This window comes from Lynx rufus, unplaced genomic scaffold (assembly GCF_022079265.1).
Source record: "Lynx rufus isolate CCGP_SWC_20201006 ecotype Redwood Valley unplaced genomic scaffold, mLynRuf1.p SCAF_1, whole genome shotgun sequence".
NCBI classification, from domain to species: Eukaryota; Metazoa; Chordata; class Mammalia; order Carnivora; family Felidae; genus Lynx; species Lynx rufus.
Genome location: NW_025814823.1, coordinates 135,059,669 through 135,080,200, shown reverse-complemented (window position 1 = coordinate 135,080,200; position 20,532 = coordinate 135,059,669). Strand labels below are relative to the sequence as shown.

Sequence of the window (20,532 nt, the reverse complement as noted above, 5' to 3'; positions counted from 1 at the left end):
CTAAAGTCCTTGGCTATTGTTGACACACTGCTCTGATGCCATTCACCTACAATTCAGAGTATCCCCACTGAACATCCTGCTTGTTGTGATCTGGAACATTTGGAACATACCACACTTGCCCTATATACTATTTCCGCTGCCTCTCTTACCTTTGGATACCATATTTTGAGCCTGCCCACAGCAGCCCTTCCAAATACTTGCCTCGTGAGTGGTTACCTATGCCATCCTTCAATCCTCACATCCTTCAATCCTTCAAGCCTAAGCCCTGCCTCTCGCAATCTGCACCATCCCACTGCGAACAACCAAGCCTGGCTATTTAACACCTATAAAAGCACAACTTAATTTCCCCTTGCTTAATTAACACTGATCAGTGGGTCCCTATGCCTGTTTATCCAGAGACAAATTTGGTAGTTTGTATGAGTTACCTATAACGAAGAGTAAATGCATGGTGTTTTATTTTAACTCTGGGCATAAATTAAGATACAAGCCACATTTTGACTGGTCCTGAAACTTCACTTACTGGACCCGAATCGTTATGCTAAATGACCAGCTTCTGTTGGCTAACTTCTAATCAGTATACGGCAAAGGAAGGTTGTTTAGACTTTCCACAGAAGAAAAATACATCAGTTTAAATTAAATCCACTGCTAACATGGTCTACATTTCCTGCTTTGTTAAATGGCTAATTGAATGCCAGCCTGCTTTCAAAGAAGTGTCTGGCTTGCTCAAACTTGCTGCAGTGAACACCCTGGTTTCATACTGCTTGCATTATTGAAAATGTTTATTTTGACAGACATTGCTCAGCATACCTGCTTCCAAAACACACATTCCAAAATACTTGAAATTATATAGTAATTATAAATCCCCTACTTTAGAAGTATTAGAAAGAAAAACAAGAATGTCAACAACTAAAACAAGCCCCGTAATTTATGCAACAACGGGAGGCATCAAAGCTGACGGGAAGGGGGAGCACTCCCAGCAACCCTCGTCTAAGACAGAGGTCATCTAAAATCCACAGACACTGAAATCCAGATAACATTTACCATATAGGATACCACTCAGCCATTGTGTCTCTAAATCCCAAGGCAAAACGTTATGGATCTCGTTCTATAAGAAACTTCTGTTACTCCACAGGGGTTCTAAAGCCACCATTTTTCAGGCTCTAAAAAACGAACCACGAGAAAACTTGAGAAATCCAAAAGGCATTACCTGGTGCAGGCTGTCGTTCATTCCACTCGGTCGAGATTAAAATTTCTATAACTTTTATGAGGTGTTCAGTATTCTCAGAGCTACAAAAACAGAGAGCTTGATTAGAAACATTTTTTTCTCAACAACGAACTCATCTTCATTTCTACACATTCAAGTCAACGTGTCTGGTGTAAATGTGCCCATGAATCTGTGAGCGAGTATCTTCAGAGTAAGGTTAATGATCAATCGATCCCCTTAGGACTGTCCCCATCACCCCAAAATACATGCTTCTCTCCTTTCGCCTTACCTGGCTGCTGGGAATCTGAAAAGCAGAGGGCTGAAAAGTTCAGAGAGTACTCTTGCATTCAGAAGATTCTTGCTGGAGATTTGAGAGAGCTTGAAGAAATGTTTTAGCAAATACTGAAGCGTAAGCCAATACTGATGAGGTATGTTAGGTGCCCTAATGAGCTTCTTCAACAGCTGGATATATTCTTCAGGGCTTTGTACTTCTAAAGAGTTTAAAAAGAAAAAAAAAAAGAAAGAAAGAAGCGAAAAAGAGTAAGAGACTCTAGATCTCAGTAGCTCAACACCTAGAACGTTCTTCTGCTCTAGCTACAGAAGAACAAGTCCTTTAAAACAAAGTCATCAGGAGCAGCAGACAGCACGTTTGTTCTCATCACAAAAGGCTTTGTGAGAAAGGAGAAATCTCAAGTCAAATGGAAATGCAAGAAACTTTTGGTGTAAAAAACCACAAGAGGATGAGGGTGTGCTGGCAGAGATCTGCCCTCTATTGAGCAGCTCTCAGTGTGATTGGCTAATTCAGAGGAGCATCAGATAAGTATCACACGGTTTAACTTTGAAGGTTCCGAACCACAATTTCCTGTCCCCAGAGCACTTGAACTGAGCATTAGGCTCCTAAGCCTGAGAGCCCTCCTCTCTCAACACATTTTGTAATGGCCCCTCAAGGAAAGAACATCGCTAGTCAACGGTCCTAGTCCCTGGTTCCCTGAATCCCAAGATGGCACTTGGAACACTGTGGCCTTCAGTGACGTAGTGAACTTTGTTAGTACTGATAAAAGGTTAACAATTAGCCATTTCAACATGTGGACAGCCTTCCTAAGCAAACGAGGGTCTGGGTCTTCCATTGGACGCCCGGGTAAGGGAGGGAATTTGTGCCAAAGGAGAGGGTGTCAGGGAAGCGGCAGATTCCTACTAATATTTTCCAAAACAGCCCTCTTTACAGGCAGCGTTTCATAGAGTTTACATGCGCATCCACATCTCACTGTATGTTCAATGAGGTTTTCAGAACAGAAAACAAACCTTGGGCTAAATAAAGCATCTCACTGTAAACGGCTACTGGAATGACAGGATTCGGTAAGTCCATAAGATAGCGTTTGAAAGCGTCTCCTAAAACTTGCACATCGATCATTTCCAAGTCCACGGAGGCGGCATCTAGGACAGAAACATTTTAAAACGCATTTCAAACATTGTATGCATCGGCAGGGCCAATTTTCTGTATGTGTGACTAAACTGTGACACATGAAAAGTAAGCAGTATGAGGACAGATGTAAAAGACTTCAGTGGTTATCAGCAGGGTTTCTCACAGGGGTTGCTCCTGGCATTTCAAACAGAACAATTTTTCTTTGTGGAAGTCCGCCCCTTAAGTTATAAGCATTTAGCATGATGGCCTCTCCCCAGGATGCCAGGGGCACAGGCCCAGACTCTGGGTTGACAACAACAGAAAAACAATGTTCCATTATGAGCTGAATTCATATGCTGAAGCCCTAACTCCCACTATCTCAGAAGGTGTATTTCAAGATAGGGCCTTTATTTATTTATTTTTTTTTAAGTTTATTTTTATCTGTTTTGACAGAGAGCAAGCGGGGGAGGGGCAGCGAGGGGGGAGAGAGAGAATCCCAAGCAGGCTCCACAATGTCAGTGCAGAGCCCGATGCGGGGCTTGAACTCACAAACCCTGCGATCATGACCTGAGCTGAAGTTGGACACTTAGCCGACTGAGCCACCCATGTGCCTTCAGACGAGCCTTTAAAGAGGTGGTTTTGTTAAAATGAAGCCATTAGGGATGAGCCCGGGAGGGGCGGAGAGAGAGAGAGAGAAAGAATCCCAAACAGGCTCCACACTGTCAGTACAGAGCCTGACGCGGGGCTTGAACTTTCAAACTGCGAGATCATGTCCTGAGCTGGAGTCGGACGCTTAACTGACTGAGCCACCCAGGTGCCCCTGGTATCCTTGTAAGAAGAGCAAATTTGGACACACAGAGATGCCAGGAGTACATGCACGGAGGGAATGCGGTATGAGGACACAGTGAGAAGGTGGCCATCTGTACACCAGGGAGAGAGGCCTCAGAGGAAACCAAACCGGCCTTGATCTGGGACTTCTAGTCTCAAGAACAGTGAGAAGACAGGTTTGTGTCTGAAGCCACCCAGTCTGTGGAAGGTTGTCATGGAAGCCCTGGCAAACTAAAGTAGCCCCGCAAATATTTCCAAATACCTTCTGGAGGATGCTTCTGCTCTGAGAAGAGTTCTGTCTAGGGATGGCTAATCAGAGTAAATGCTTCCTAAAACCTCCACAGGAAAGCATAAAATGCACATCCATTAAATTTCCTAAATTTTGAGTTGCTAAATACTACATCTCACAATTAATATATATTTAGCTCAACAGAGTGTCTGAACAAACAGTAAGATACACAGAATTTTAACAGTCAATCTCAAGAATAGTCATAAAAATATTTATAACATTTTTAGAACGCTCCCCCCAATTCTGACAGAGTATTCTGATTAGGATATGACTCATCTAACCTGTGGGCACTGAACTAGCTCAGAACAAAGAGAAGACAAGCACATCTGTCCAGTAAATTCCTCAGCTGGAAAAGAGGTCAGGCAATCAATAATGGGGTGATACTAACCCAAACCACTCTGAGTACTCAGGGTAGAAAAAGGTACCATGTCCAGCAGAAAGAGGGGATGCTGGGGCAGGATGGACCACAGGCATCTAGATCTGAGGAGAACCATCTAGCTGCTGCTGAAGGACTGCACACCCAGTGATATGACGGCTACCTTGAGGAAGAGTGTGTGGAGATGTGTGTACTCAATGGGCAAAAGGTAAGCTGATGAGCAAAATGCTACATTTTTCAACAGCTTTATTAATTGTGGTGTTAAAAAGAAGTTGGAAAAGGGCGCTGCTGGAAGTGAAAATAACACTTCTGGTAATTCCAATTTTAACGGTTAGAAATGTGTGAGACATGATCAAGAACTAACATAACCTGGTGATTGACTGGATTAGGTTGTGGCCTCAGAGAGAATGAGGAATCCATTCAGTCCAAGGTGTTCGAGCTGGAGGAGAAGGTGGTGTCCTGGAGAGCCATGAAGGGAGTGTGATACTATCAATCACTCCGGGTTGAAACTGAAGTTACCTAAGGTCTTTAGACACATCGTTATCATAGACCCAACACGCCCCACTATGTAGGCAGAATTGACAAAAGAATCACGCAACACCAATGAAGCTAAGAAAATTCCATCTGGTAGAAAATGTGGTAGGGGAAATGGAGGAAAAGAATTATTAATCTCAAGAAGTGGAGAGGTAAAGGCTTATATCACTTAAGTGTCCAACAGAGAACCACCTGCGGACTTACCGCATCTCTAACAAGGGTGGCAGAGACAATATTACGTCTTTGCATAAAGGATCCACATTAGAAGGAACGCAACTACTAGAAATTGTGTGCGCATCACTCGAGGAACATTCCACAGACTCTGTCCCATTCACAAGCTGCTGGACCCCATAACCTTCACACCCTGTACACTTCATTTACTAGGTCTCTTTGCCCAGAAAATGAAAATTACTTAATTTGCTCATCATAAAGAATGCAATACCATTTGGCGAGGGCTATAAGATAGTAAGATGTTCAGGATTCTGCAGGGCCCTCCCTCAAGGGAGGGCCACGTCTCTTCCATGACACTTCCCAGATGGTATGGTAATTAAATGTCTCCCTGCTAGACTGAGAGCACCTCAAGGTCATGGGCTGTGGCTCTTTCCTGCTCTTCCTGCTCCCCTCAGGGCCCAGCACATAGGACGTGCTTGCTCAATGTTTGTGGACTGAGCTATAAAAAACCTTAGAGTAATGTTAATTCTCCTAAGACCTTCCTGAACACATGAGATGTATTCCAAAGAGCATTTTATAGCCTTTGAACAAAATCATCTTATTTCAAGTCTTGGGAATAGTCATTGGATAAGCTCACCTTATGTCAAATCCACTAGAGTTGATGACATAGATTTTATTTTCTGTTACTGTAGCTTCTAAGGCTCCTTGGAGCTTCTATGATTCTGCAAATCCCCTTTTCTGCATTATAACCATCCTAACAAGCTCTTCTAAGAGCCACAGGCATCGGTCACGTGATGACTTTTGTGGTGAGCTACGCGAGAACTACACCATCTTTGGGTCTGGGATGGGAGAGTTGACATCCCTCTGCAACCTCCCTTTTCACTGAGTCTGCTCAGGACAGGTAACTAGTAAGCTCTCTAGCATTTCAGCCTTCCTCCCAATGGAATGGAGTGCCCTTCCCAGCTCATCTCTCCCTTAACTTAGTAGTTCTCAGTTGGGGTTTTGAATTGTTGCCCCACCTGAATTCCCAAGAGATATCTGGCCATATCTGGAGACATTTTTGATTGTTACAACTTGGGGACAACGCTAGTGGCATCTAGTGAGTAGTGGACAGGTGCGCTGGGGCTAAAAAAGCCTGATTTTTTTTTTTTAAATGCGGTATAATTAACATATAACCTTATATATGTTGTTATTAACAACAACATAATGATTTGATATCTGTTTACGTTACAAAATGATCATTCACAGAAAGTCTAATTAACATCCATCACCATAGTTACAGGGTTTTTCATGAGAACTTTTATTATTTAAAAGAAATTTTTTTAGTGTTTATTTTTGAGGAAGAGAGAGAGAGAGAAAGAGTGTGAGCAGGGGAGGGGCAGAGAGAGAGGGAAACACAAACTCCGAAGCAGGCTCCAGGCTCTGAGTTGGCAGCACAGAGCCCGATGTGGGGCTTGAACCCACGAGCCAAAGTCGGATGCTTAACGGAATGAGCCACCCAGGCGTCCCTGTTAGGAGAAGTTTTAAAGAAAAGGTGTGCTTCAGGATGAGGCACCTGCCGAGGTGGTTCAGTCAGTTCAGCATCTGACTTTTAGCTCAGGTCATGATCTTCTAGTTCCTGAGTTCCAGCCCCACATCAGGCATTCTGCTATCAGCACAGAGCCCGCTTTAGATCCTGTGTCTCCCTCTCTCGCCTCTCCCCATCCCCAGCTTGAGGGCACGCTCTCTCTCTCAAAAACAAATAAAAACATTTAAAAAAAGAAAAGAAAAGAGGGACGCCTGGATGGCACAGTCAGTTGAGCATCCGACTTCAGCTCAGGTCAATCTCATGGTCCATGAGTTCGGGCCCCACATCGGGCTCTGTGGTGACAGCTCAGAGCCTGGAGCCTGCTTCGGATTCTGTGTCTCCCTCTCTCTCTCTGCCCCTCCTCCACTCGTGCTGTCTCTCTCTCTGCCTCTCAAAAATAAAGAAAACTAATAAAAATTTTTTTTAAAAAGAAAAGACCTGCTTCAGGTTAAGAGAAACCAAAACAATCAGGAGAAAATTCAAATGAGAACAACAAAGAAACAATTCACTGTGGGTCAATACAGTGAGAAAAAAAAAGAGTAGAGATCTTTGAGTTGGAAAAATTTGGGTGTAAGTCAGAGTTCTGCCATCAGCAATAACTAATATCACAAGGGTAATATGTAGATGAAATAAAATAACTTAGTAAGTACTAATAAAAGTGGGATGTTGTCCTTCACATCTATCCTTTTCAGACACTGGTAATTCACAAGTTTGGTTAAAAGCCATGAATTCCAGGGGTGCCTGGCTGGCTCAGTCGGTTGAGCGTCCGACTTTGGCTCAGGTCATGATCTTACAGTTCATGAGTTCAAGCCCCACGTCCAGCTCTGTGCTGACAGCTCGGAGCCTGGAGCCTGTTTCAGATTCTGGGTCTCCCTCTCTCTCTGGCCCTCCCCCACTCATGCTCTGTCTCTCTCTCTGTCAAAAATAAAATAAACATTAAAAAAAAAGCCATGTTTTCTCTCTCTCTCTCTCTCTTTTTAGTGTAAGTGATTACCCTGAGCTTCCTACAAGGTATTACAATATTTTTATGGACTGAAAAATCCTCAAGCTATAAAAAGTCCGAGGATCTACTCCTAAATTTAGATAATGTTTACGCCTTCTCTTCTCACAAATTCACTTTTATCACACAGAATCCAAAGGAAACCAGTTTTCTACCTGTGTCATTTGCTCTCAAGTGGGGCAGAAAAGCTGCCTGTCAAAACATACTGCTGACGTAATTTTGGTTAGGTATTCCATCTCAGAGGTGAGGTGAAGGTTTTTTTCTTAGCCTAGCCTGCATCATCTGTATTCAGTCACATTGAAAAGCTTAACCACTATTTCTCAAATAACTCTCATTTCATTGGTCTCTGATGTCTAAACATTTCCTGTGACTGTTGTTCAGTTTGACCAATTTTCTGACCAAAACATGTATCTCAACTCCAACCGGCTAAGGACAAAATTCACTGTTTCTTTCCCACTCTGGTCAGGCTGTAAGAAATAAAGGTACGTCTTTCACCTACAGCTTTCTGCCAGTCAGCTCGTAATGACCCAGTCTGGGGGTGAGGCAGGATTTGCAGCTGTCAGGGGACATGCCCTGCATGTGCGTGACTCTGGTTGCCATGCACAAAATAAAAATGAAAGTTTGAAAAAATTATTTTCAAACTTCAAACATCTGGGTGGTGCATTTCAAATGAAACTATTTACTGACAGAGATAGAATCTTCGTTTTTCCCAGAAACATCTTTTCTAGAAACTTTCATGAGCTGCCTCATTTGAAAGGTGCTCAACTTCAGAGTTTTTCATTTACTACATGCTCTGCACAAGTGTATGTCTCAAAGATCTTCCTCCCCAACAGGGTTTCATTCTTTCGGGTTCCTAAATCCAAATTCGGTGAAATGATGTGAGGCAGAAAATTATTTTTCTAAAAAAAAATTCTGAGAGGGAATGAAGGATCGGAGGGATTCTACAAGTTGATACAGAAGATGATTTGCCAGAATGATGGCCAGTGAATTTATTCACATTTATAGTTTTATTCGGTTTGGCAAAGGAGAGAGGGAACAAAGAGTAACGCCACCATTGGTTGAATTAATTGATGTCCTTTAACCAGTGGTGTGCAGGCGCTGGCCTGCTCATCGCCAACTACTCTCAATTCTTTCCAAGTTGGAGTTTAGTGATAACATGTTGGCAGCCTGAAACCGACCGCAGCGGGCATATTTACACCACGGAAGTGGGCAACTAGTACAAACCAGGGTTCCCCCACCTCCCTGAGAGGGGTTTACCAGCACACCATTGAATATAACAGTATCATGATGTTACTTAATATAAACATGGTATGAAAAAGCAAATAAGCATTTGGAAGGAAGGAAAGAAGGCCAAAAAGAAAAAAAGGGGGGGGGAGAGGAAAATGGAAAAGGTCAGAAGAGACATTTGTTAAATGACACAGGCTTATAAATATTTTTTAAGCTGATCCAGATGAATCAGATGTAGCCAAATGCATGGTCAGAGAAAAGATGGTGGATACGCAGAGCCAGAGAAATCCCAAGAGGGTGTTTTTCTCCTCTGCAATTCCTGCAGGGCCCAGAGGCTCTTAGCTGTGATGACAGCCAATATGCCTGCAGGCAGGCACACACACCCCAACTCAGGAGACAAACATCAAAGGTCAGCGCTGGTTTGGGCTGTTACCATAATAGGGCAGAGGGAACCGTGTGTGATTTCTGAGCTTCCTTCAAACTCAGAAGGCTGCATGATCGAGTTCAAGTGTTTTTGTGTGCTTTACCTGAAACAGAAAGGTAAGAACCGTGTCTCCCATTTGTCTTTCTAGCTCCATGACACTCACCACAATCAAGAAGCTGTCGTAATTCTGCTGGGTTGCTGGAGCTCTGTGTTCTGTATAAAGTTGAACATTCCAGACCTAAGACACAAAACAGACTGAGCATGCAAAACACAGCTCTCTGGAGAACCTGTGGGCCGGCTGCCAGAACGACATTCCAGTTTCCAGCTCCTATCTATTCTAGATGCATGTACCAAATATTCTTGGAAGTTAACTCCTGCTATTAATCGTAGCTGGCATGTCAATACTTTTGGTGAAGTCGTCTGGCCACGAAGGAGCAAGTTAATTATATTTATTAAATTGTGGAGAATTTAATAGTTTCCATACAGTAACTACATGTTAATATGGAGTCAGGAATCAGACCAAGGCTGTTTCCCCAGGACACAGCAACAAAGAGCTTATGTGTCTAGCACAAGTTGGCGAGAAGCTTATTTAACAAATGCCCAACGGACAAGTATAAATTGTAATACCCATGAAATAAGGACATAACAAATTAACTGATTCCCTCTACCAGCCGATTACCTTTCTTTTCAATGGCTTCCACTAGCTTCACAAGAAGAGGCGGAGCGATGTCAGGAGGGGCAAACTGCTCAGCAAGATCTGGCAGAGCCAAAGCTGCGAATGAACAGAATCCTACAATTAGATTATGTTTAGGTGGGGGCAAGCAAATGCATTAGACAACAACAAAGAAAACCGAAATACAGAACAGGTTAGTTCTACCAGCAAACTCAGGCCTGAGCAAGATGGCGCCCTGTGCTGGGCCCTGCACTTCAGAGAGCTCCTCTCTCGGCCTCTTCCAGCCGTGCCTCTTCCTGCAGTTTAAGTTTTGGGGGCCCAAGGGCAAGGCCTACTTCTCTCCTGGGACACACTCAGAATACTTAGCTAGAATCAGGGAATTCCCTGCCCAATTAGCTTCTCAAGGCCTCTTCCCCAGGTCCATCCTCCCTGGGGCAGACCTCCCTGCTGGGGTGTGCCCCTGGGCCTGAGGCAGTTGGGTTGGGGGCTGGGGGCTGGGTGGGCAGGACTCAGGGTAGGATGGAATGTGGATGTGCCAGAGCGCCCGCAGTTCAGGGCAAGACTAGGTTGGGTGAGTGGTCAGCTCTCCCCAGATCACCACACTCCGTGGCAGAACTGAAACCCGAGAACTGGCCGCCTGGCCATTATGAAGCAACAACTTCATAATGTCCAGGTAGGAGGATGGACCAGCTTTTACTCAACTGTTCATTAACATGACTTAGAACTTTAAAATATTCAGACACAGGGCATTTGCAAATGATCACTGGCCACATGACATTAATTCCAAATTAAGCCCCTGGGCACTTGCTACCGAAGCCTTGGTTTGCTCACATATATTTTGGTTGGTTAGTATCTTCAGAAATGTGATGTTTTCACAAACTGTTTTTCCATGCTTTATTTATATATTTTACCATTCCTGGTGATTCAAGAAGAAACTAACTGGATAACACACCAATAATGGCCTTGAACATTACATTAATAACTGTATTCTCACTCCAAAAATACACGAAACCATTTTAAGTAAAAATATTCATCTCATAATATACCAGAAGAGGGAGCTAAATATATTCACCTTATTTTTCTCAAACTGCAAAATACAAGTAAATGACAGTCTATATAAAAATACCTACAGGTGCAACCTTTTTATTAGCCTCCAACATGTAACTTTTTAGACACTTAAGGTTCATCACTGCACCCTCTTTTCTAGGAATAAATCGTTTATATAACTTAAGAAAGATTAAATATTTATAATTTTGTTTCAGGGAGATTTTAGGGGCATGATTATTATACGGCGTTTATTATGCTAAGCAAATTTCTAATGAAGCCCATCTTTCTAATACCAAGAATCATCACAGAACAAGAAACTCACAACACATAAATCAAGTAAAATTATTTTCGATGCTGCCCTCAGAGGGGGACGTATGATTTATGTCGTTTTACAAACCCTAAACCCTGCAGTGTAAGAGCCTGTTAGACTCCAATATGCCCTGGGTCAGACACATGTGGTCTTGCCACTAACCTCTACTGGCCATTTAAGTACTTGGGATAAAAGGATAAGAGCTAAATTATGGAAGAAAATCCCACAGCAGCCCTGTCCAGTCAAACTTTCTGGGAATGATGGAAATGTTCTATTAGCTGTGCTATCCGAAAAAGCAGAGACCAGCCAACTAGCCACATGTGGCTAGTGAGCACTTGAGATGTAGCCACTGCAGCTGAATAAATGAATTTTTTAAAATTGATTTAAATATGGCTAGCGGCCACCATATTAGAGAGCAGGGTCCTGTATGTCCTGAGCACGGACATATTTGTCAAGAGCAAATGAAAGATTCCTGAGTTGGCTTTGTGCAACTAAGACCCTACCATAAAGCCATGCCTGGGGACAGGACATCTGGGCATAGGGCTAAGCGACATCTGTACTCAGAGCACGAAAAGTCTGTCACAGCTTCCCAGGTGACTCCGTGCTACTGCAACATCACTTAAACATGTTATGGACTTCCTAAAGGCAGGACAGACAGGCCACTGACCTTCTAGACCGTTACTAGGCACAGGGCTGAGTGGGAACTTCATCTCTCCTGTGTTCCCTGTACCTACCGGAGCCTATACATCACGTGGAGAACCTGCTAAGAAGAAAGATTCCCAGGTACGACCATAAACCCCCAGAATCAGAAAATCCAGGAATGGAGCTACTAATCTAGTTTGGAGTAGTGCTAAGTTTTAGGACATGCTATTATGATAAGCAAATTCATGTGGGTAACCCCCTGAAAAAAACCCATCAGTGACATCCCCCAAACCTCCAAATGTTAAAATGTCAGTATATTTGAGAAGCACCGAGAATACAAATGTCTTGCAAGTTTCATGTGGTCTTTTTCATCAAAAGTATTGTAAAATAAAAAACGATACACTATCAAATAAAAGAGCATATCATTTCATTCTCTCTGATGAACTATAAACTACTTCCTTTTGCCTCAGAAAATTTATCAACTCACAAAAATGTCCTCCCCCATAAATGCCTTCTATGCTGAACCAAGTGATATGTATCATCCCAACAGCACATGCAACAGAGGCAAACCTAAAGATAGAAATGATGTTGAGAAATATCAGTAAGAATTCACTGTAGTGTTTCTCCTTGGCCTTCTCAAACTTCTAGTTCTCACTTATTAGCACACGCCAAGATGTAAGAAGCTAAAGATTAACTAGTAAATACACAATCCCACATAGCCATGCAACACTCGCCTGGCTCTGTCCCCGCCCTCTTAAGTTACTTAGGCCCTTTTTTTTTTTTTTAATTAAAAAAAAAATCTTTAAAGTTGGCACCTGAAAATGGAATTACTTAATAAAGGTTTATCTCCTTCCAGAATCTTATCAACACAATCATTTCTGCAGGCAAATTTGAAAGTTAAATTAACTGATAATTAAAGATTTCACCTAATTGCGATTCAAATATGCACCCGGCAGTTGTTAGATTCCTGGGTTGGCAAATACGACATATAAAAGGGTTTCCATCTATTTGTTCACTTTGGCTTGAAGAAGAAAAAAGGAAAAAAAGGAAAAACCTTCTTTCTTTAGTCCTTTCAAGGTTTCTTTGACAAAAAAAAAAAAAAAAAAAAATGGTAGTTTGCCATCAGTATCCCGAGCTACAAAATATCATGTGTTTCCCTCATAAACTGTTACTTCAAGGTTTTGAAAAGCACCGTGATAGCCATTGGGTACCTATAACAATTCTGGAACTTTTCTCAAGGAGCACACCACAATATGAAGAACAAAACTAGATGCATATATAAGGAGTATGGGCAGTCTTCTTATAATAGAGCTAGTGAATTTCCCACTGGGTTTTTAATATTGCTAAAAGCTGTATTACTCAAATGTCTGAATCACTGATCCATTGCTGATTAAGCCTTTGCAATGGGAGTTTTAAAAGATAAATTTTATATGGAGAGACCCTATTTTTTAAATAACAATTCAAGGATTTCCTATTCTCTAGTACAATATCTGTGATTCAATCCGTTTCCCCTTAAAAATATTTAAACATAGGGAATGTGAAGTCCTACCCAAGAAGCTTTTCAAGTTCACATTTTCTCCTACGGGTAAGAGGATCAATCAACATCAAAAATCTAAAAAAGTATTCTAAAGCAAACTATTAATTATTTCAACAATCCTAAAATCAATGATTCCTCTAATTTTATTAAGTACACAAGGTCGGTATTTCCTTTTCCATTACATTCCATTTTAAGAAATTCTAACAGGAAACTATAATTGCGAGGCATTGCCAAATTTGGCAAGTTGTTTTCTGAAAGGTGCATGATAAAGCACCACGTTATATACAACAACAGACTAAAACATAGTGGGACTAAAAAAGAAAAAAATACAGAATATACAGATCATCTACAAAACACAAAATCACACAGCATGATCCTCATGAAGGTGATATATACATTTTTATTAGGTCTTATCATTCAGACAAATTTTTTTTAACTGAATTAGGAATGCTTTTTGGCTCTGAAGCCTGCTGTAGCCAGTGTGTTAAGTCTGAGCCAAGCCCACTCTTAAGAATCTGGGTGAATTCACAGATTCCCCTGCGATAGTCCAACACCAGTTTTTGACTGAGTGGAATCATTTTCCATCAAAAGAAATCAGTATTACTTAAGGAGAAAGGAGACAAGAAAGAACAGTAGAAGGGTCCAGAAGTGGTGAAGCAAGACATATATTGTTTCAGAAGAGGAATCAAGTCTTCAACACCGATACAAATACCAATGAATTAGGTGTCCCCGGTTGTAGAAAGAATTTTTTGATGACACCTCAGATGCTGCACTTTCCATTAGTTCTATTTTTCTACCTTAACCCTGGTGACAGCCAATCACATGGAACAGAAGGGAGCCTTCTTTCCAAACTCAGACCCTTCCCAAACCACTAACCCGGACAGGCCCGAACAGTCCTTGGGCACCAGTGGTGTGTGGGAGACAGTGGCATTCCTCACATTAAATGGTGCCAACACAGCTACAAAGTGCAAGATGAAACCAGCACACAGCTGCACCTTTTGGAGGCGGTCTCCATAAAAAAAGATATTTCAGAGTCAGTGCCTGGCAGGGACGAATGGAAAGTTTAAGCTGAAATTCTGGGACTCCAGAGACCGCCCAAGCCAAGTATTTCATTACTTGATGGAAGTAGCTTGGAAGTACATGAAAAACTGCCACTTACCTTTTAAAATGTCATACAAATACACAGAAAAGAAAGTATATGTGCCAGGCATGGATCAATATTAAATCAAGATGTGTGCCGATTAACTGTTGTTGAGTCAAAACTTTATTTCTGTCTGAAGGAACTTCTCTTATTGTTTCAAACGAAAAATGTACATTCTGGTGGGCAAAATCTGAAACTTTATAAAAACTAAAAGCAAAAAACCAACATGGGTTCCTCAACTTTGGAACGCACCTGTTGAATGAGAAGTAATACAATTATGAAAAGCACACGTTTAAAGCCAAAGAGACTTGGGGTTTAATCGCGGGTATGCCACTTACTTACTGAATGTATTCTTGGGCATGTTAATTAACTTGAACCTCAGTTTTTTCATGTGTAAAATGGGCATAATTAAGAAGGTAATAAGGATTAAATGAATAATATAAATAAACATGGTAGGCACAGTGCCTAGTATGTAGAAAGCACAAACTAATGGTTAGGTGTTATTAATTTAGAATTATTTATGTAATCTTTTTCACTACTAATAGATTTTCTATTGTAATGGCAAATTTTAAGACCAGACACTATTATAACGGAGACAGAATTTTCAATGCTTTTTTTAAGGTGGCAAACTAGAAACATTTTGACAGAGTAGATATTTGCATTTTGCCTTTCTTTCACTGTAGCATATGAACAGTATCTTTTCAGCAGTCGTATCTAAAATACCACATTATTTTCAATATGTTGCACTTTCTCCCCTATTTGAGTTATACTTCAGTTTTCTGAACATAAATGAAAAATGAAGTTGGAATGGTACTGAACTTGGGGGAAATAGGAACTTTTTTTTGAGGAGGAAGGAAAAAAAAGGATGGACAAAGAAAAAAGGAAGAGCAAGTCGATGTGGAAATAAATCTCCAGCCATAGCTACATTATTTTCAGAGATAACTAGTCAGGGGGAATTAAAAGACTTGTCAACACATTTAAACAGTAAGTTTGCAAATCTTTTCAGATACTCTAAACTAATTAGTCTTTAATATCTTTGTCTTTTCCCACTTATCCCTTCTGCTCCACAGCTTAAAAACAAATGAAAGGGATTGGAGCTCTCTGCCCATTTAGTTTTATTTCTTGACCACAGCCTCATATAGGAAACAAACAGCACTCAAAGATCTTATTAAACCTAAGAAGACATTACAGTTTTGCTTTGGATGGCCTTAGCTAAAAATTCAGAGGTAAGAGATCACTGAAATGCAAGATCATACTTAATCTTTGACAGGCTAGCCTAATTAATTGTGATTGTTATCCCCTAGAGTCTGGTTTAAAGATTACAATTTATAGAAATTGTATATTTCTATACAATCTATAGTGTATAGAAAAAACTAAAATACTGGTCAGGAGGTAAATGAGGAAGAAAGGAACTCCTGTTTTTGTACCCCTGAAAATAATTTATAGGTGAGTCCCTGGGAGTTCCGGGACTAATGACTTATAAAAGAAGTTGGTCTTTTGGTCTGTTGGCTTAGAAAGATTTCACGTGAAGTGTGACTGAAAAGCCCCAAAAGGGAAGGAGAGAAAACAAAACTACATAACACACCACAAGGGGTACTGACCATTCGCTGAATACTAGGGAACATCAATTAGGAGCCATATTCCCACCAAGACATGGCATTCATTTTTTTATTCATAGCCATCCAAAGACGCAATGGTCCTTATTATCCCCACTCAAAAGACAAGGAACTTGAGCCTTAAAGAAATTGAGTCATTTGGTCAAGGTCGCCAAGCTCCTAAGCAGTGTCTTGAAGTTCAGTTTGTACCTGTTTTTCTCCCCCAGAGCCTACAAGTCCCAGTTGAGGACAGAACCCTGTGAGAAGTTTCCCAGAATTTCCAGCAAGTCTCCTGAATTTAAAAGGAGACTGCGATCGTGAATGGTGTTGCATAACGCACAGATATGTAATGTTCGATCCTGCAGGCGAGGAGCCCCGACACTTGCTGGTGCGCTCAAGTAAACTTATCCTAGCAACACCAGTTTCGGCACTTCCCCCAAATAAGCTAGGGGGCACCTTCTCCCTCACTAGATAATATTTTGAAATGCAGGTAATTAACACCAGAAAGAGAAAGCAAAGAGAGTCCCTTTAGTGAGGAGAGAGGCAGTGGCTCCAGGGAACCTGTAGAGGCACTCACTTCTCTCTCGTTTGTGTCTGGTAATAGATTTCACAGTCAAACATATAAAAATACCATGTTAAAAAAGCAGGGTCTTCCAATGTAGTCCGAGAAGCCCCCATCTCTCCAGAATTAAAGATCCTCTGATCAGGAGAGCACAGAAGTGAAAGAGAAACTGTAAAGATTTACTTTCCTGGGGAAAGGAGAGAGCTGAAAGAAGCTTCTTGATCCAGGCTGGTCCCTCACTAACTGTGCAGAAGAGGGCTGCTGGAGGTCCGAGGCGTAAGTGCCAAAGGAGGGAGGAGCTGCCACAGAGGCAAAGTCGTCCAGCCGGGTGGCACCAGCTTCCTCACAAAGCCTGGATGGAAACCAGAGGAAAGAACCACCAGACTCCATTCTAATGACGACAGAAAGAGCTGGGCTTTTTCTCTGACATTTGAAAACATACCAAAAAGTTGAAAGAATTGTACGGTGAGTGCCCACGTAGCCTCCTCCTAGATTCTACAAGCAACATTTAACTAATCTGTCGTATTTCCTATTGATTCATCAGTCCACCTTTCTTTCTGGGAAGCGTTTCAAAGTAGGTGGCAGAAATCAGTTGCTGTGGACTGAACTGCATGGGGCACACTCTCCCCTCATCAGTGTGATAAAGCCTTAACTACCATGAAGACAGTATTTGGAGATGGGATTTTTGAGAATTAAGTTTAGATGAGGTCATGAGGGTGGGACCATCATGATGGGATTAGTGTCCTTCTAAGACTCCAAAAAGCTTCCTCTTTCTCTCCCGGCCCTAGGAGAGAGTAGGAAGAGAGGCCAACTGCCTACAAGTCAGGAAACAGCCCTCACTAGAACCCAACCATGGTGGCCCCCGGAACTCAGACTTTCAGCCACCTGGACTGAGATGAACAAATAAAGGCCTCTTGTTCAAGCCATTCAGTCTATGGTATTTTGTCATAGCGGCCCAAGCTGACCAAAACATCAATACACTACACCCAAAGGAAGCAAGGAAACCTTAGGTCTAGGAAAAAAAAAAAAAAAAAAAAAATCAGTGGCAAAGGCTAATTCCAGAGAGTTAGTAAATATCTTCTGAGTGTCAGAATATTCACAAGGGCACATGCTTCCTAAATTTTACTGAGCATACTAAAAGCCCAATTCAGATAGATCTGCGTGGGCTTCAGGATTCTGCATATCCGACAAGCTCCCAGGTAAGGCCCATGCTGCTGGCCCTCGGAACACACTTTGAGCAGCAAGGATGAGCCCACCAGTCCCAGAGAGAAAATCCAGATCACGGTGGGAGAGCGAATCCCAACAGCTAACGTTCCATACTTGATACTTATTACCAACACGCCCTGGGCTTCAAGGCTGGTTTTATACCAGATCCCAGGAGCCCAGCATCTAAACATGTGTCGGACACATGACAGGACTAACTCAGAGCTTCTAGCTGTCAAATCTAATTAGAGCTGATATCATACCTAATTACACATCCAAAGAGAGACTAGCAGTAGAGGCTCTGCTGCTCTGTGTGCCTGGGCACTGCTTCGTGTGGGGAGAGGGGTCATGTGGGTCACGACTCGACAAAGTCCCGCAGTAAATTCAGGCCAAGAACTAAGAAGTACCCACCTCCCCTGACGTCCCCAAGAAAGCTTTTCCTAACTGGTCACGTTCAAGAGGACTCAGGTGTTCAGATTGTGGTTGGAGGAGAGGAATAGGAAGTATTCCTACAACCGCTACTATAAGCCCCACTACTGCTACTACTTCTACTACTGATAGTACTTGTGTACTTAACACTTAGTTTTGGAAATTGTGCTCAGGGCTTTGTGGGGTTTATCTCATTTAATCTGCACAACCTTGTAAAGGATTATAACCGTCCCCATTTTACAGAGGAGGAAAGTGAGGCTAAGAAAAATTAAGCACTTTTTTTGTGCCAGTAGTAAGTGGTAAAGGAATGATTTTATAGAACAAATCGACTTCAAAGCCAGCAGTAACCACTCCAGGCATCTCAGGTGCCTCCTCAGGCAGACACACTGCAGGACTCCATTCTGGGGGTTACAAAGCCCTGAGCAGAGAACAAAGATGGAAAAGCACTCGTCAAGAGAAGACACGCACAGTGACAACCCCTGGTGACAAGAGGTGGCATGGGTTCAACTTGAGCTTGGGCTGGCAGGCCAGCATCTCGCCATCACCTCTGCTCTATCAGGATTGAACCCTTGCCAGTTCACTCAGCCAGGCTAAATATTTTGAGGACAGCATTTATTAAATATTTTCTCATAAGGCTAAACTAAGCACATTCTTCCCCAAGGATGTAATGGGTTTTATTGAGCTAAATATAGTTGGCTAACATATCACTTTCGGCAAGGTACAGATGGACCATAAAGAGCCCAGCAAATCATTTACAAATACACATACATTGTCTCAGGGGGATGCAAAAACAAACGGATGAGCCGTCCATGGGATTGCGAAGAAAAAGAAAATAAAGCAAAAAAGAAAAGGGGCCCGAAAGTACTGGACGGAAAATTCCTTATCAGCTATTGCAGAAAAATTACATAAGAACACGTCCATTTGGACTAGTTCAATTAAACATATTTTTAAAAATCACTGATACATAAAACTAAGTTATCCATTTATAATAAGGCAATTGGTAACAAATTTTAACAGTAAACACAACCCTTAATAATCATGAGCAACTGGAATTAAAAAAATAAAATAAAGCAATATCCTTTCACTACCTCAAATGTGATTAATTCTGGGGGGCTAATACGTTCCCCTATCTCACAATATACTATGATCACTGGTAAAATGATTATTCACCTCTCAACTACAGAAATTCATGGACTTACATTGGCTGTGACTTTCCTTTTAAGGGTAACAATTTTAGATGGGTCCATTTGGGCAGCAGTTGGACCATACCATTACGTTCTCAAAAAAGCCAGGACAATACATAGTCCTATATGCTACAGAGACTTATTTTTGCCAGACCCATCTACCTTGTTTTAAAGACTATGATATACAGGAGACCCTACAGACAGAAGCAAAATATAAAATGCGTTATCAATTACAGAAAGAAATCGGACCATGTTCCTACAAAGATTCTCAGAAACTAAACAAAACATATAGATGGGTAATATATGAGGAGTGGGCCTATTTTATAATTGCTTAAAACGGGGGGATTAAGGGGACCACGTCAAATACACGAAGAGCAAAACAGTCAAACAAAAGAAGCGACATCAAAAATTAGGCTGGCCCCAGATACAAAACTATTCCATCAGTAATTCTAATGAACCCCTGAGGTTCTTGATAGAAAATACACTGTAACAGTCTGTAGATTTCACACTGCTGAAACTTCTCAGGCACAGTCCGCATGGTAAAGAAAATGTGGGCTGCCTATACCGGAAGTCACTGTGATGTTGTTAATGAAAAAGTACCCCTGGAAGATGGACGCCCCGGAGGGACTAGCAATCCCTGACCACAAAGGGGTGTTCCTTTCTGCATTCTGGTCTCAGAGCCACCTCTGTCCTAACTACCGTGACGACCTGTGCTCTGTTTCTCTGGGAAGCCACTTGTATCTTCCGTTGGAAGGGAAGTGATAGGGCCTGAACCATGGGACAAAGTTTTGTACATTTTGTTCTATCAGATCAGGCCTCAGTAACTTTATGAATTATGAGCTGTCAACTTTTTTTCATCTGCTATAGAATATGCTTCTTAGAAATCGGTGCTATAAATAACACAACAGATGTTTTTTGCTGGCTTCAAAAGGAGCTTGGGTAATTTTTTTAAAAGGGGCTAGAAGTTAAGCGAAATTAAGCCAAAAGGATGTACTAGGTTTCCCCCTGTTGGTCACTCTTTGCATTATCCTTTTGAAGTCCCAGATTCATTGTAGCCCATAAAATAGTTTTTGGGGCCATTTCATGTAACCTATTGAAGAAATCAGAAAGGGTTTTATAACATACTGCATCCTTTCTGTGGCTTCTTCTGTCTCAAAAAATACTATTAGGTCCTATGCTGGATTGTT

At 41.8% G+C, this 20,532-nt stretch overlaps 1 protein-coding gene across 1 annotated transcript in view; it reads right to left on the bottom strand.

The window, feature by feature from the left end:
- Positions 1-20,532, bottom strand: part of PIK3R1 (phosphoinositide-3-kinase regulatory subunit 1) — an 83,683-nt gene that overhangs the window by 17,021 nt on the left and 46,130 nt on the right. Inside the window, exons 3-7 of the mRNA XM_047087468.1 lie at positions 9,702-9,794; positions 9,186-9,260; positions 2,507-2,638; positions 1,494-1,695; positions 1,208-1,287 (exon numbers count right to left, since the gene is read on the bottom strand). Of these exons, the coding sequence (XP_046943424.1) occupies positions 1,208-1,287; positions 1,494-1,695; positions 2,507-2,638; positions 9,186-9,260; positions 9,702-9,794 (582 nt within the window). The remainder of the gene's footprint in view (positions 1-1,207; positions 1,288-1,493; positions 1,696-2,506; positions 2,639-9,185; positions 9,261-9,701; positions 9,795-20,532) is intronic.